This window comes from Parus major, chromosome 3 (assembly GCF_001522545.3).
Source record: "Parus major isolate Abel chromosome 3, Parus_major1.1, whole genome shotgun sequence".
NCBI classification, from domain to species: Eukaryota; Metazoa; Chordata; class Aves; order Passeriformes; family Paridae; genus Parus; species Parus major.
In genome coordinates, this window is record NC_031770.1 from 62345815 (window position 1) to 62360886 (window position 15072).

At 35.6% G+C, this 15072-nt stretch overlaps 1 protein-coding gene across 1 annotated transcript in view; it reads left to right on the forward strand.

The window, feature by feature from the left end:
* The window catches only part of TRDN (triadin), a 143064-nt gene that overhangs the window by 16946 nt on the left and 111046 nt on the right, over positions 1 to 15072 (forward strand). The window contains exon 2 of the mRNA XM_033512927.1: positions 13294 to 13503. Within this exon, the coding sequence (XP_033368818.1) occupies positions 13294 to 13503 (210 nt within the window). The remainder of the gene's footprint in view (positions 1 to 13293; positions 13504 to 15072) is intronic.

Sequence of the window (15072 nt, forward strand, 5' to 3'; positions counted from 1 at the left end):
ATGGCATATATACTTGAAAGAAATTAATTTTGAATTTGGATCTACTCCTTCAGATGGAAAAATAAGGTATCTTTTGTAGGAAATAGGAAAACCTTGAGCTATACCAATCAGTTGATAATTCTGCCAATTCTTTATAAATCACAAAAGTTTTAGAAAGACATTTTTATACACCAGATAAGACTAAGCAAAGATAATATCCTGCCCTGTAATATACTCACAAAAAAATACTTACTTTAAAAAACTTGCATTTCTTGATATGTTTTATGCATATTCCCATGGCTATCATAAAATTTAAATGACGTTTCAAGTTAGAGTTGATGTAGAAATTGGAAGTTCACTCACAGTTTGGAAATAAAACAGATAGCCTTTTTAAGTGCACATATCACAGTGTTCCTTTTCACACATTTTTACAAGTAAACATCATAACAGACACCCAAAAGCTGAATTTGCATTCCATAGTTTTTTTGCCAAGTAGGATTGGAGAGGTATGGAACTGTACTTTTGCATAGACTTTGATCCAGACTTTCCTGTAATTTAAAATTTTATTTTAAATACCACTTGAATGTCTCACTTCCTAAGGGGGAATATTTCTAGGAATTATTATAAAGATTGGCTCAGTTTCTGGAGCTAGATAAAGTAGCCAGGTAATCACTTGCATTTATACTGGGATAAGTTAGAGACCTGAATTTAATATTTGCATGATCTGTTGACGTCTTTATTATTACATCTTGTCTACTCTGCAGAGATCTGAAGAGGTGTGATAGGAAGACTTAAATGGTAGGTAAATCTCTATCCCCTGATAATAAATGGGTTTAGGACCTGATATTCAGATCACAGAAGCATGAGTCCCTAAACCAACCTTTAGGCTATTCATTATGTTTCTAAGGAACTCTTTTGAGGTTTTTTTTCTTATTTGTAATGTAACAGTTTGAAAATTAGCAATATTATATGTTCTCTGGACTTAGGTGTGGGTACAAGACAGATTAATTCATAGACTCATTTGCTGTTAACTTACTTGTGGCTAAAACACAGGTGTTGCTCACAATTTCTAAAACCTAGTCATGACCTCATTCTGCAGAGAGGTGTTGATTGATTTCAGCTGGCAGGAGGATGAATGCAGAGAATTGATGCAGTTACCAAAGGAATTTTGGTTTTTCCTCAGGTAGCCTTCAAAAAATCCTAAATCTTCTTGGTTTTTTCAGGGTGTACATGAGGTTCTATGAAAACATCTGCATAGGGAGAAAAAAGAGAAAAGGAAAGGTAGCTAGGGTTCTGTACCTATGTACATAATGATTTTTCTCATCAAACTTAAACTGAAAAGTTTTTCACACATTCCAGAACTTAGTTAGAGTATAATCCTGGGTAAAAATGGATTACGCTGTGGCAAAATTTTTGTAGCTGGTTCAAGAATGGGTCTCAACATTTTCAAAAATATCCCATTTTTCCAGATTACTTAATATTGATTTGAAATAAAGATTTTTTCTAAGGTGCGATCATCTGGCATAAGAATCTATTAAAGAAATATTTTTTAAATAGTGTAAGGATTTCTCAGCTCTTGAGAATTTCAGAATACATGTTAGATGACAGGTGTGTTGTGAATATGAACCCTCAACAAAGATCAACTGTTCTCACTGTGACAGCATATCCTACATGTCTCAGCTGCCCTTAGAGATCATGCTTTTTTCCAAATAAAGATGAGAGTTTAACGATATTATTAATTTAGCCTATCAAGGTTAAACTTCCACTTCAAATTACAGTTTCAGGAATTGCTATTGCAAAAAGAAAATGTTGAAACACACCATTAATTTTTACCTAAACACTGAATTCTATTCGTCCGTGTCAGTTTAAGATCCCTTTTGTGCCCTAAAATGGAAAGGATATTTTCCAAAGGATTCTTTCAGACCAAAAACAGAATAAAAGGAAAAAAAAAACAACCCACACCCAAAGCCTTCAGATGAACCATTTCTATGATTGCCACTGCTTCCTAGAATTCTTTTCTTATGGGAACACACTGAATACAAAAAGTATATCAGAAATCAATTTGGGTTTATATTTTTATAGGAAAATAACTTTAAAAGCAAGTTTCATAAAAACCTAATTTCCCTATTCAAATTCCCTTCAGAAAACCTATTTTAGGTGCCTATGTAGTAGGCACCTTTAGGTCTTCTGTAAGTATACAGGTGGAGTACTCCCATATTTATTTGAAAATCACTTCCTGACAGGGGATAGACCTTGGTTCATCTATTTAGACAACTACTGTGTCCTGGGAAAGTGGTTGTACTACTTTATAAGCCACAAAAGTTTTCCTCAGCAGCTCGCTTTCAGTTTTCTCTCTCCCAGACAGGATGACCTATAATGTAGTTGCAAATTACCATTTACAGGTGAGATCTAACAGCAACCATAGATGGTTAACTTGCCACAAGCACTTATTTTAATTATCCCTTTCTGACAGAAGAGATTTTTTTGCTGCAATTTTAACAAAGTTTTTTACATATATACATATATATACATACATATATATAAATATATATCTACGCATGCATATGTATATATATATATATATGTGTATATATATATATGTACTGCATAACTTCATATTGCAATTTCTGTTTGCCAAAAATACCTTTTTCTGTCTCTGGTAAATGACCTGCAACCAAATTTCTTCAATATGACTTCTGAGTATATACATTCAAGCTATGCATGTGGTTAACTCCGTATTTGAGTGCTGTAGTGACTGGGTAGCTCCATATGGAAGTCTTGTCAGACTTGCACCATAATTTGCAGAGAGTATAGTAAATTATTGTTAGAGCTACTTTTGTTTTCAGAGTCTGTAAATGCCAGTCCATTAAGACACATAAAATTAGTGCAACCTTCACAGTCATGTTAGCTTGGAATAAAAAAAAATCAAGCAAATAATCTTATTAACCATTCCTAAATACACTTATTTGAGAGAAAATAGTTCCATCAGAGGAAGCACAGATCTTAAATTGTCTTTACAGTTTCTTTATACTGGTAGACTTGTCCAGAGTGAAAATAGGTGTGTGGAACCTACTATTTATTCTAGTAACTTTCATTATTTATTAGGACTATAATTTACAGATGAGAACAGATTAATTTTTTTTCAACAGCTAACAATTAGTCAATTTTTTTCCTAATCCCCTCTGAATATTTCAAGGATGTGTAGAGTTGGGTTTCCAAAATCTAATAACAAGGGAACTGCACACAGTGCTTTCTCTTCAGAAGGTCTACTGCTATTTAGAGATAAATGGCAATCGTTTTTCTCCAACTTTCATTTTGACATTTGAAAAGATAAGATGTACCTCTCAGCTTATATCAACTCAGAAGTGTGTCTAAATACCCCTTTGGCATCTCCTTCTGAAATGTCAGATTGCTAAGATGAACGAGAAGGGAAAACTTTTTGCTGTTTCAGAGCACCAATTTATTTCCAAAGAAAGGAGGGTATTACTACCAATCAATAAAAAAATTCAGATGTGGGACCAAACAAATAATGGATTTTTCAGGCTGCTGCTAGTTTAGGACTGAGTGTTCAGAACTCAGTTGCATTCTTACCTCATCTGCATACTGAGAAGATGGAAATGAAACATTTGATTTTGAAAAGCCCCACATTTCTAAGACAATGTAAAAAACATAACAAACTGAAGAGATACTTAAAAGAGAAAAATGTAAATTTGTAACCTTCAGATCATGAAAAGGTGAAATCTGGTGCCTTTTGAAAAGGAAGCAGCTCAATGTCCCTTTTCCATACCCTAGTATATAGTTTAAACTGCAGTAAATGACATTTCTCTTGTTCTTATCAATGGCACATCCTCCAGTTTTGATTTTATAAAATTATTTATCACTCCTGTGGTCTGCTAAGTTCTCAAGAAATTATTTCAAAAAGTGATATAGTTTTAATTAAAATCTGTAAAATTTCCCAATAAGACACATTATCTTTTAAACCTGATTCTTAGGTCTTCCTTTACTATTATTTCTAAAATAATTTCAGGTATCAGCTATTGCAGATAGGTTTACAGTACTATCAGCCATATAAGACTAACAGCACAGAATATCTTTTAACTACTGCTAATGCCTTCTTTGTCTGAGATATTTGAATAATCAGAATCATGTAAAAGCTTGCTTAAATGCATATGCACACAGGAAACAATCCCACAGAGCTGAAATTCATATCAGCCTAATGTTCTTTATAAGCAATTTTGGAGTGAAGACATTTTTACACTTCCTTGCTAAGTTATGAGACAAGATTTATTCTGCCTAATTTGAAGTGTCAACCAATGCTCTACTAGACTATGGAATTAAAACGTGTAAGGAAAGATGAAAATTCAGCTCCAGATCTCTGAAGTTCATCTTTTAATGTGATTTAAGGTTCATCTTGTATGAAATTTCAAAGGAATATGGGCACCTAAGTCCTTCAGATATCTGCTGACCTAACCAGGCCCTCTGAAGCCAAATGTTAGAAGTATATCAGCTGAGAGGGAGTTAACTTATTTTACTGCTGATTGTATTTTAAAACACAGTGTAATTTAGGTCAGGCTGAAGTTGATTTTCACTTCCCCCCCCCTTGAAGTTCTCAGATTGCTTCAAGACATGTGTACAAATAGGTAAGTTCTTCATATGGAATTTATCTAATTCTACATTTCATACCTTGGCCTATTCCAGAAAAAGCAATAGCTAGTATTAATATTTCTTCAACAGGACCCAGTGATGCATTCCTGGAAAAGCAATTTTCTTCAGGGGAAATCTGATTGGAGCAAAGAGACCTTTTTGCAATTATGTATACTTGTTCCTTTCCAAAATCTCCTGATGATCTCTTCTATCAGTTATACTGGTTGCTAGAGCAAATTGGTTTTCTTGGCTGTTCTTCCCAGACTTTCTTCCCTACTACCCCATTCTATTCTCTGAGATTTTCTAGACAAACCATCCTCTATTGCTACTGCTTGAATTTTGCTCCTTGATCAGTAGGGAGGTGAAGTCCAGGTTGCATTCAGGGAATTGTAACTCCTTTTGTACAGCAAAGGTCCAAATCCATCATTTGAATCTGCATGGCAAGGAGTTAACCATATATGTCAACTTCTTATATGAAGTACAACCAATCTTTTATATACACAAAAGTATTTTTAGGGCAATCTTTGTAGCTATCCTCAGGGAAAAAAAACCCAATCAGATACATGTGTTCAAATAATTTTAGCAGATGACAAATTAAGGTTTGAAAGTATCTTGTATTTTTCAGCAGCCAGGTTGAGGAAAAGTTTTAAGTTCAGGCATTAAATTCTTAGACTCTGCCCTGGCAATATACTTGCTCAGCATTCAAGGTTATGAAATAAAGAAAATTCCTGAGTCAGAGATTATATATTCATATTCAAAAGTCCTTTTTCCTTACATGTAGTTATCCAGTTCCTTCTGCAACCTAGTTGTACATCACTGGAAAACAATTTTCTGAACAAACAACTATGGAGGTTTTCTAGTTATTATCAGTTATTTTCTTCTGTGATCCTTTACTTTTTTTCCACATAGCCCATGGTAGTGTACTGTATCTGTACTGGAATTTCATGGAAATATTTTGGTAATGGGGGAGGATACAGAAGTGGTTCCTGGATGAGGTTTCCAGAAATTTCCCATATGTTTGACAGACCCGGTATCTTATGGCCCCAAGATGGACCAGCCACTGGCAAAGACTGATTCCATCATGATGAGAGTAGCACCTCTGAGAGAAAAGACTTAGAAAGGGGAGAAATAAAAAAAAACAAACAACTTCAACCAGAGGGAGAAGAGAGAATAAGTGAGAGGAGCAGCAGTGCAGACCCCAAGATCAGTGAAGGAGAAGGTGCCCCAGACACCTGCAGCCCAAGGTGCAGCCCATGGTAAGGCATGGTAAGGCTGGCTCCCTGCAGTCCTTTAGGAGAGCAGATATTCACCTGCAGCACCTAGAGAACTCCACACCAGAGCGGATGTGTGCCCACAGGAGGCTGTGAGCCCATGGAAGCCCATGCTGGAGCAGGCTCCTGGTAGAAATGTGACACTCTGGGGAATCAATGTTAGAGCAGCTTTTTCCTGAAGAACTCCACACCACAGAAAGGAACCATCCTGGAGCAGTTTGTGGAGTATTACAGCCCACAAGAAGGACTCAGGTTGGAGAAGTTCATGCAGGGCTCTCTCAATGGGAGAGATTGCATGCTGGTGAAGGGGAAGAGTGTGAGTCCTCCTCTGAGAAGAAAATGCGGCAGATACAGCATATAATGAATGGACTGACCACAACCCTCATTTCCTCTCCCCCTGCACCTCTGCAGGGAGGAGGCAGAGAAAATCTGAAGTGAAATTAAGAAATGTTGAAAGATTTAGATTATAATTACCTATTCTGATTGATTCAACTAGGTTCCCCAAGTCCAGTCTGTTTTGCTCATGGTGATTTCTGGTGCCTGATTTCTTCCTGTTCCTACCTCAACCCATGAGCCTTTTCTTATATTTTCCATTCTCTGTCCAGGGAAGGAGAGGAGTATTACAGCTTTGGCGAGCACCTGGCATCCAGCCAGGGTCAACCCACCACAGTACCCTAAGCAACTACAATTATTACAGTCCCAAAATAAATGTCAGATGTTAGTATACAGCATTAATAGTTTCTAGTTTTCGTCCCATGGTAGTGCTATTAGTATTATTTACTGATACTGTATGAAGTACACAGTTTCTTTGGACTTGATAATGAAATGTCTTTATAGAATGTATCTTTTCTTCTAAAAGCTGCTTATTGAAATCGATGAAATGAAAAGATTGGTGTACATAATTTCTTGGACAATGAATAGAAAGATTAATACTATCTACTTCTTTAAATTATCAGATGTTCTGTATTGATCAAAAATAAAACCAATACAGATATAATAACAGAAAAGGAAATTAAAAACATACACAGCACCAACCACCATAATAATTATAAGTGTCTTTTCTGAATCCAATCATTCAGTTAATTTTCATACACCATCTTCTCCATATTCCATAATCTCTATTCTATTTCTTTTGTCATGTAGAATTGGTTGCTGAATAATCTCCAGCGCTGCTTTCCACATTTCATAAAGATTATTACATTTTTATAACTATCAATCTTCGATAAATCTGCATATGTTCTTCATTTGCAGTCCTAGACACAACTTTCTAAGCCTCTAGTCTGCAGAAAGAATACTTTAAAGTCTGAGAAGTTGTGAATATATATACATGATATGTGTTGAGAGGTTTTTCTGTTTGCAATTTAATTATATAAATAGTAAAGCAACACTTCAGTACATAGTGTGATGGATTTAAAATTCTGGTGTCAGTTGTGAAACTCCATTTATTTATTTTTCCATTTAGGTATTCCAGTTGCATTCATTCATCCATATGTACAGGGATATAATTTTATACAAAAGAGAAGAAATTACTGAATGTCAGTCATCTCAAGAGAAGATTTCTGCTGCACCCCTAAATAAACTAGCTTTTCTTAAGTTTTTCACATTTCTGCTCAAAAGGTTGTAGAAGCTTGTCCATACTCAGAAGACCTACACTAGTTTCCCATCACCCATTTTTGGGCTGCATTGTGGATCCTTGTCCTACTCACAATTTATTGCTGATAAAAGAGGGAGAGGAGCTTTCAAAAAAACCCTGAATCTACCTATTGAAGTTGTCTTTCTGTATTTCTATCTCCTCCTCTGTGTTAGAAAATGTCTTGCCTGTATATTTCCATGTCTGTCCAATAGAAATCATGATCTCTATCAGCAGATGTAGCTGTTTCTCAAATCTGTTGGAGTTTGCCAGGGCTACAGATCTTCCACGGAAAATGGTTTTAAATCTGCTTTAATTGCATCCTTTAGCAGTATTTGGAGGAGATCAAAGGTTTTGACCAGCTTCAGTGCTCTTGCTCTTTCTTTGAAATATGCTGCACTCTGTTGGTTGTTATCCAGTATCTGTATTTTTGGCCCCTAGTGCTGGCCAGATAAGATGATAGGAGCTCTCTGTTCTGTGAATACAGAGGATCCTGAGGATCTCTTTCTTCTCTGCTTAGCATTTTGTTTTCACATAAATATATAAAAAAGACAAAGTGCATGAAAGAAGTCATTAGGTCATTTTGGGAAATAATATTATTACTAATATTTTATTGTAAGGTACTAGTTATTGACCATGGAATTAATTCTGTCTTTTCCTTTGTGTTCATATAAGCCAAGGAAGAAGAAACCCTAGCAGAGAGATTGAAAGAGGAGGATGTCACAGTCAGGCATGAGTATCACCTGAACAACAGGTGTAGGTGTAATCCTTTCTTGTGGTAGAAATAATTTTCCCCACATGGGAAAAAAAGTGATTATTGCGATGCCTTCAGGTCTGTGGACTCACTGAGGCTGATGTGCTGATCTTGAAAAAAATGCAGCAGATTATCTGATATCCATTTCCCAGTTCTTCACTGAAGGGTTCTAATCCCTTGTCCTCTTCTCCCTGTGGTACCCTACTTACATCAGGCTGAGACTCCTGCCCGTCTGATTGCAGCAGTGGAGGATTGATAAGGTCACAGGTTAAAGCCCAAGGCTTGAGCTGGAGCTTAACATACAGTGTCGATTTATACAGCCATTTTTTCTCTTTCTTGCTTCCTTAATTAGTATTTAAGTATTCCAAGTGAAGTGGAATAGGTCAAACAGGAGCCATTAATGTCAAAATCTAACAGCTCTCTCATTTAGAGTAGACTGCACTGAGGTTTCTCACATCCCAACTGCATTGCCCTAGCAACAATATTATCATTTAAAAGTGAACAACCTCTTTTTTTAGTATTGTGACTAGCCCTCTGCTTATAATATGCCTAGCCTTAAAATGGCGTTGCACACTAAATATTTTACTTTTTTTTTTTTCCTGTTGGCAGAATAAGACAGTTATACATAAAATAGTTATGAAGTAACATAAATACAGAAAATTACTCTTTTACGCCTTAATGAGCCTGAGTGGAATAGGTTTATTTATTTGTCTTGGAGGTTTAGTTTTGTTTTGTTTCATTTTTCTACAAGAGTAGAAGAAGGTGTAGCGGTTGAACTGTAAAATCAAGTACCCATCCTTAACCATGGACTCCTATGCTTAGTAAGTTTTAAGGAGATAATGCCTCAGCACACAAATACAAAGGGTATTTTACCTAGGCTGCCAGGACTACAGGTTCTCTGGACTCTGAAAGTCACATGGTGTTCTCCTCAAAGTTGTCACCAATTGTCAATGTTTATTCATACTTGCGAGACCTTATGGGTCTTCAGATTGTATGCTAAGTGACAACTCTGAAACCAGAGGAATAGTAAGAATCTCTGAGTGTTAGCTGTTTGGAATTTAGGAAATCAATCTGTTTCTGTAAAGGTGACATTTGCGACCTGATGGGCTAGTCCTGTGTGCATGAGAAATTGTGATGTGCAGTCAGAAGTATACATCCCTGGAGTAATCTTTTTATAGAAATGTATATATAACTTTTTTAAGTTCCCATCCTCATTGAAAATCAATAGCAATCACAGCCCAAAGTGCCAAGAGGCTCTCGCAGACATGTGGCGGTGGATTAAAATTGGATGGCTGAAATTGTAGCAGCCTTCAGCTGCACCCTCCACCCCTGTGATGGATGTTGCCTCTCCCAAAGCAGGGACAACTGATCTGCTCATGAATCTCCTGACCCACTGCAGTGCTCATCTAAAGTAAACTGACTTGGATTCAGGCTGGCTGTAATATGGACACAGAAATTTGCCTTGAGAGAGAAAATGTTTATTATGTGGATAGTAAGGATACCTGGAAAAATTCAGCAATCTGATTTTAGTGTGCTGCTGAATGACTTCTGCTCGTTGTAAATGTAGAACTCAACAGGCTTCATCATGTGATTTCAAAGCAGCAAAAATGCCTGTCTTTCTTAGACCCCGCACTGGGCACCTGAAGCCCCACTTGGGCAGGAGTTCTGCCCAACTTTGGCACTTTTCTGAGAAAAAGCATCACTGCTCACTGATGTGATGGAAGCATTGTAAATATATCCCCCCTTTTCTGTGGTCTAGCTCTGTAAATACCATCACTGATGGTTTGCAGGGAAAGTTAGCACTGGTAGGAGGTGCACAAAAATGAACAGAGCACCTAGAAACCCAAAAGCAAGAAACAGTCAGAGAAAAGCATGAGTATAGCTCTTGGGTACTACAATAATAGAATGTTTGGAGGAAGAGTGAGATCGTCTCAGTGTTACTGCCTCTTCATTTTGGAGTCATGAAATGATGATGGTATCAATATACAATCTATCCTGCTTGAGATTACATAGTAGCAAAAAATGTCTTTCTCAGGAGTCGTCAGATCAAATCCTCCAGCCAATTTTGTTTCTATAGGTATCTAGGGACATAAAAATCTAATTTCTATTTGCTTCAGTACATCCTGTCTGGGTGTTTTTTTAGGCATTTCCAAAGTAACTGTCCTGTAGATTTTGCCTGCCAGTCCTGTGAGGATGTCTTTGATGTATGTAAAGCATTTCAAACAACACTGGAGATGTTTCTTAGGTCCCTGAATCACATTGCAAGCACCTGTATCAGGAGCATCCAACAATATAACAGTATTTTCCTAGCTTGACTTCCAGTCAAATTTGAATCAATAGCTGTTCACTCACATTTTAATAAATGCAACGACAGCAATTTTATTGCATAACATCCTGAGTTTTTAAGGGGAAATCTGACTTGACTACATCAACAGCCAAAAGCTTGTCATAGATACCCTTCTAGCATACTTTACCTCTGTCTCTGCAGCATTGCTCTGGTTGATAAATCATCAGTTACTATTTTCTTCACCAAAGAAGACGTATTGGTCTGAGTTTGAAAAGTTAGGTATGCTAAATAGTAAGGAAATATTTTTACATAGCAACAGACCTAGAGGACTGATGCTTTGACTGGTAATTTTAAGTCTATATTTGTATTCACATATAGAGTTTTAATTGTTTGTATTATAACTGCAAATATCTGCCACTAGGATGTCCTTGAAGACATGCTGTGGTACTAATCAGATTTGTCAAGATGAGACAGTACCTTTCTATTCTCTCTTACACATCATAAACTCTGACTGATATCCCCAAGGGGAAAAAAATGCATAATGTGTCATTTATGACCTGTTACATGCACAAATTACTTGCATCTTGTATGCAGTAGAATTACAAAATGCTATTGATTTTGAATTTGGCTTAAGAAGTTGATCTTTATTGTTAGTTGTCACTTGGCAGATTTTTCCTCCTGCTGTGATTGCTTGATCTAAAATCTTTGTTTGGAGAAATGGAAGCAGTGATGGTATTATAATATTTTTCAAAAATATATATACATTCTATCTTAGAAGATAACTATTATTTATATGCAGAATAAATATTCTATAAATAAGAATAAATTTCAAATAAGTAACAAAAAAATTGTAATATGCCAATCTTGTTTTGCTTTTACAACTCATGTAGGAGAGCAGTTTTTCAGGGCTTGAAGCAAGGCATTGATCAGCACAAGATACATGTGCAGAAGCAAAATTAAAAGGCAGAGCTAAGGAAACTACTTATTACTCATTAATACATCAATGTATACATGTATTACTCATTAATACAATGCACTGCATAGGAAAATTAAAAAAAAAAAGAATTCCAGAACAGATTAAGATATGAAATTTAAAACTCAATAGGTATGACAGATTAGGAATTAGGGAACCTCTTCCACCAAAACTGCCCTTCCCAATTTTATATGTTTTTGTCAGATACATAAAGGGGCATTTCAATATCACTTTTGTATTTTGTTTTAGCATTCTATGGGAAAGGATAAAATCCAATATTCATTAGCAAAAGGATTGTAAGATTTGTTAAGGTAAAATAGGAATGAAAAATGTATTTGTGTATCTATGGGTAATATTAATGATTTTATCCTTTCTTCATTTATTTATTTAAGAATATAAATGTTGTGATTTTCAAAGAGAGTCTAAGTACAAGTTGTGATGGCAAATGTTGGAAAGTCTTCAACAGCCTGTACAGTAATTACAGCAAAAGTATATCAGTGTCTATTTGTCATTTTCTATGTCAAAAGTGAAATTGAATCTGCTTGCCTTCATATACAACAACTCTGTCACACAGAAAATATCAGTTTTATAGTTTGCATCAACTGTGACAGAAGACAAGTGAAAAGCAAAGATTTACACAAACCAGCAGACAGCTGATCCCTTGAAATTTTAGATATCTGTGTGGGCAAGGGTCCCTTAAATCACTAAAATTAATTTTTACAAACTGGTGTGAACAACCAGACCAAGAACATGTGTAATATATCTTTGAAGATTTTAACTGCAGCATACAAGAACATATTGCAAACTCTGTGGACATACCATAGTCTTCTACTAGTTTCAACTGTGGTGTTAGGAATACTTTTACTGTTATTGTATACAATGGAGAAAAAATACCTCCCTAGATTGTTCAGGTTATCAAAGCCTATTCTCTGAAGAAAATTAAGTTGTGAACTTTCAAACACAATTAGTTTTCAGTTACCATCGTTTTGGTTTGTGTCCAGAATTAGTGTTTGTGTCTAGAACTAGCATTTTTAATAGCTCAGGAAGAAGTAGGTTAAGTCAATACTGTTACTGTCCACTACATAGTTCCCATGTGTCAGCTGGTCACTTAGCTAAGTAGCATTCAACTTCCTACCAGCCTTTTATTATCAAACCTATGTTTTCTGGAATCAAGTCTGTTTGGACATTGTAACTCTTGTTTCTTAGCAGATTACTTCATTAAGTGAAAAATTCCACAAACAAAGTTAATTTAAAATCAGCTGCAATCTTATTCACAGCTTTTAAGGATTCTGGACATGGCAATCATTTGTGTTTCTGTTAGATGAAATGAAGTAAATCTATTTCCATTGCTACTGATACACGTCCTTCACAGCAGAATTCCAGCCAAACCTCAAGTGGCATAGATGCATTAGCTCCATTAAAGTCAATGGAAGTTCACTTAATCACATCACCTGAGAATCTGGCCTACAGTCCGTAACAAGACAATCCTTTGGAGGGTAATAATATTTTATGCTTTCATCAATCACTCTCCTAGGCCTGTAGCTATTTGTGGCAGAGTAAAAAATGTCATATTGTAATAAAAAAGGCTGGTTGTGACTATTTCTTCCAGAAAGTGCAAGAACCTTTTTTTAGTAATACAACATTTATATTTATTTTAAACATTCTGATGACAAAAAAAATTTCAAAACAGCATTTACATTCTTGGCTTTAAGGCTCCAGGTTGTCACATCGTTTTCCTCTGTTTTGTCTGTCTAGGACACATGTCAACAACCACGACGATAATAGATGGTAAGAACGGATCTGTTCCTTCGTCATCCATGAAAGTGGGCAAGAAATCAGTGACAGAAGACCTCGTGACAACGTTCAGCTCACCAGCAGCATGGCTTCTTGTTGTTGCTCTGATTGTTACCTGGTCAGCAGTAGCCATTGTAATGTTTGACTTGGTGGATTACAAAGACTTAGCAGGTAAAACTCAGCATATTCTATTTGACACCTTGTATACTCAGATTTAAAAATTTATTAAGCAGCGTCTATTATGTACGTATGCCTGTGTCGCAACTCCTTGGGGACAGCACAGTGTCTCTGCTGAGTTTACCAGCAGAGAAGATATTGTGAGAAATGTCAGAACACATTAGTTTACACCTCATACACCTTTATAATTGAAGTCTCTCCATTTTGCAGCCCATTCTCATCCTGGAAAATGAATATATTGACAATAATGTAAAATGTATATGAGCATGTAAGGTCAGATTTCTGTTTTCCATTTTCTATATAATTTTTTTTTTTCTAGAAAAACAAAATTAGTACTAATTCCTATTTTCAGAAATATAAAGTCTTTAATAGTTGCCTTGAGCATTCTGATATCTGCTTACACAGTTCAATGATCAGAAAAAAAATAACATGATAACCCATAAACTGATCTTCAAAAAAATCATAAGAGCACCAGATTCTCAATATTAGCTAAGACTAACCCTAGTTTTCAATAAGCCAATAACTGTAGCCTAATTTTGAGACTTGGCTAGATAAATGAACAAAATCAAGCTTTAGGTTATGTATTGATTACTGTGGGCAAAGATGAAAATGAGGTGGGTGGTACAAGGACAGTGATTCTAATTGAGCAAGAGAAAAGGAACAGAAAATAGAAAGAAATAGAATATTTCTGCTTTTCATCTGGCAGTTATATATATATATAATGGTTGTGAAGGGTATGTAGTGTTCAGTAAGGTTTCAGTAGTAAAATCTTTGTGAGGTGAACAGACATTAACTGTTGGCAAACATGCATGTGAACCAGAAAACAAATAATTAGGGTCATTGTCTTCCTTAAATGAGAACACCAGATCTAAAGTTATTGCATCTGTCACAAAAATTAACTAGGAATTGAAATTTGGACTTCAGCCTTTTAATTCAAAAGAAATTGAGTTGATGTTTTGGAGTAAATTTCCTGGACTTAATTAGTTTACTGATAAATTCATGGATTCTTTTTTTTTTTGTCCTGCTATATATCAATATTGACTTCAAGATTTACTTAGAAAGGTTTTGAAACACATATAGATCTTGAAAGAAACCAACAAATCCTGGATCAATAGACATCACAGAGCTTGAAAGGTGGAGAAAATGTACCACAAAACTTTCCTAAATTTTTTTCTCATCTGTCTTTGTTTTCAGAAAGACATCTCTGGAGTACCAGGAAAACATAAAGTTATTTTTGAGAGATTCTTCCAAAAGGAGCATCAGATTTTTTGTTTGTACACCAAACACTTGATGCTACAACAAAGATAAAAACCAAGAAACAGAAATTGTCATATTCAGCTTCATTTTTCCATATTAAATATTCATCAGTCAGTCAGTTAATCAAGTTCTTAATATGTTTTCAATGAACAGTCAAGAGCTAGGGCACAAGTCAGACTAAACTCTTAAACACAGAAATTTCTGAATTGGTTGTCAGGTCACACATGCTTAAAAACAAGTCAGGGTAATGCTAAATAATAAGAATCCATATTTTTACCAGAGTCTGAAGGGAACTTTCCAAGCAGA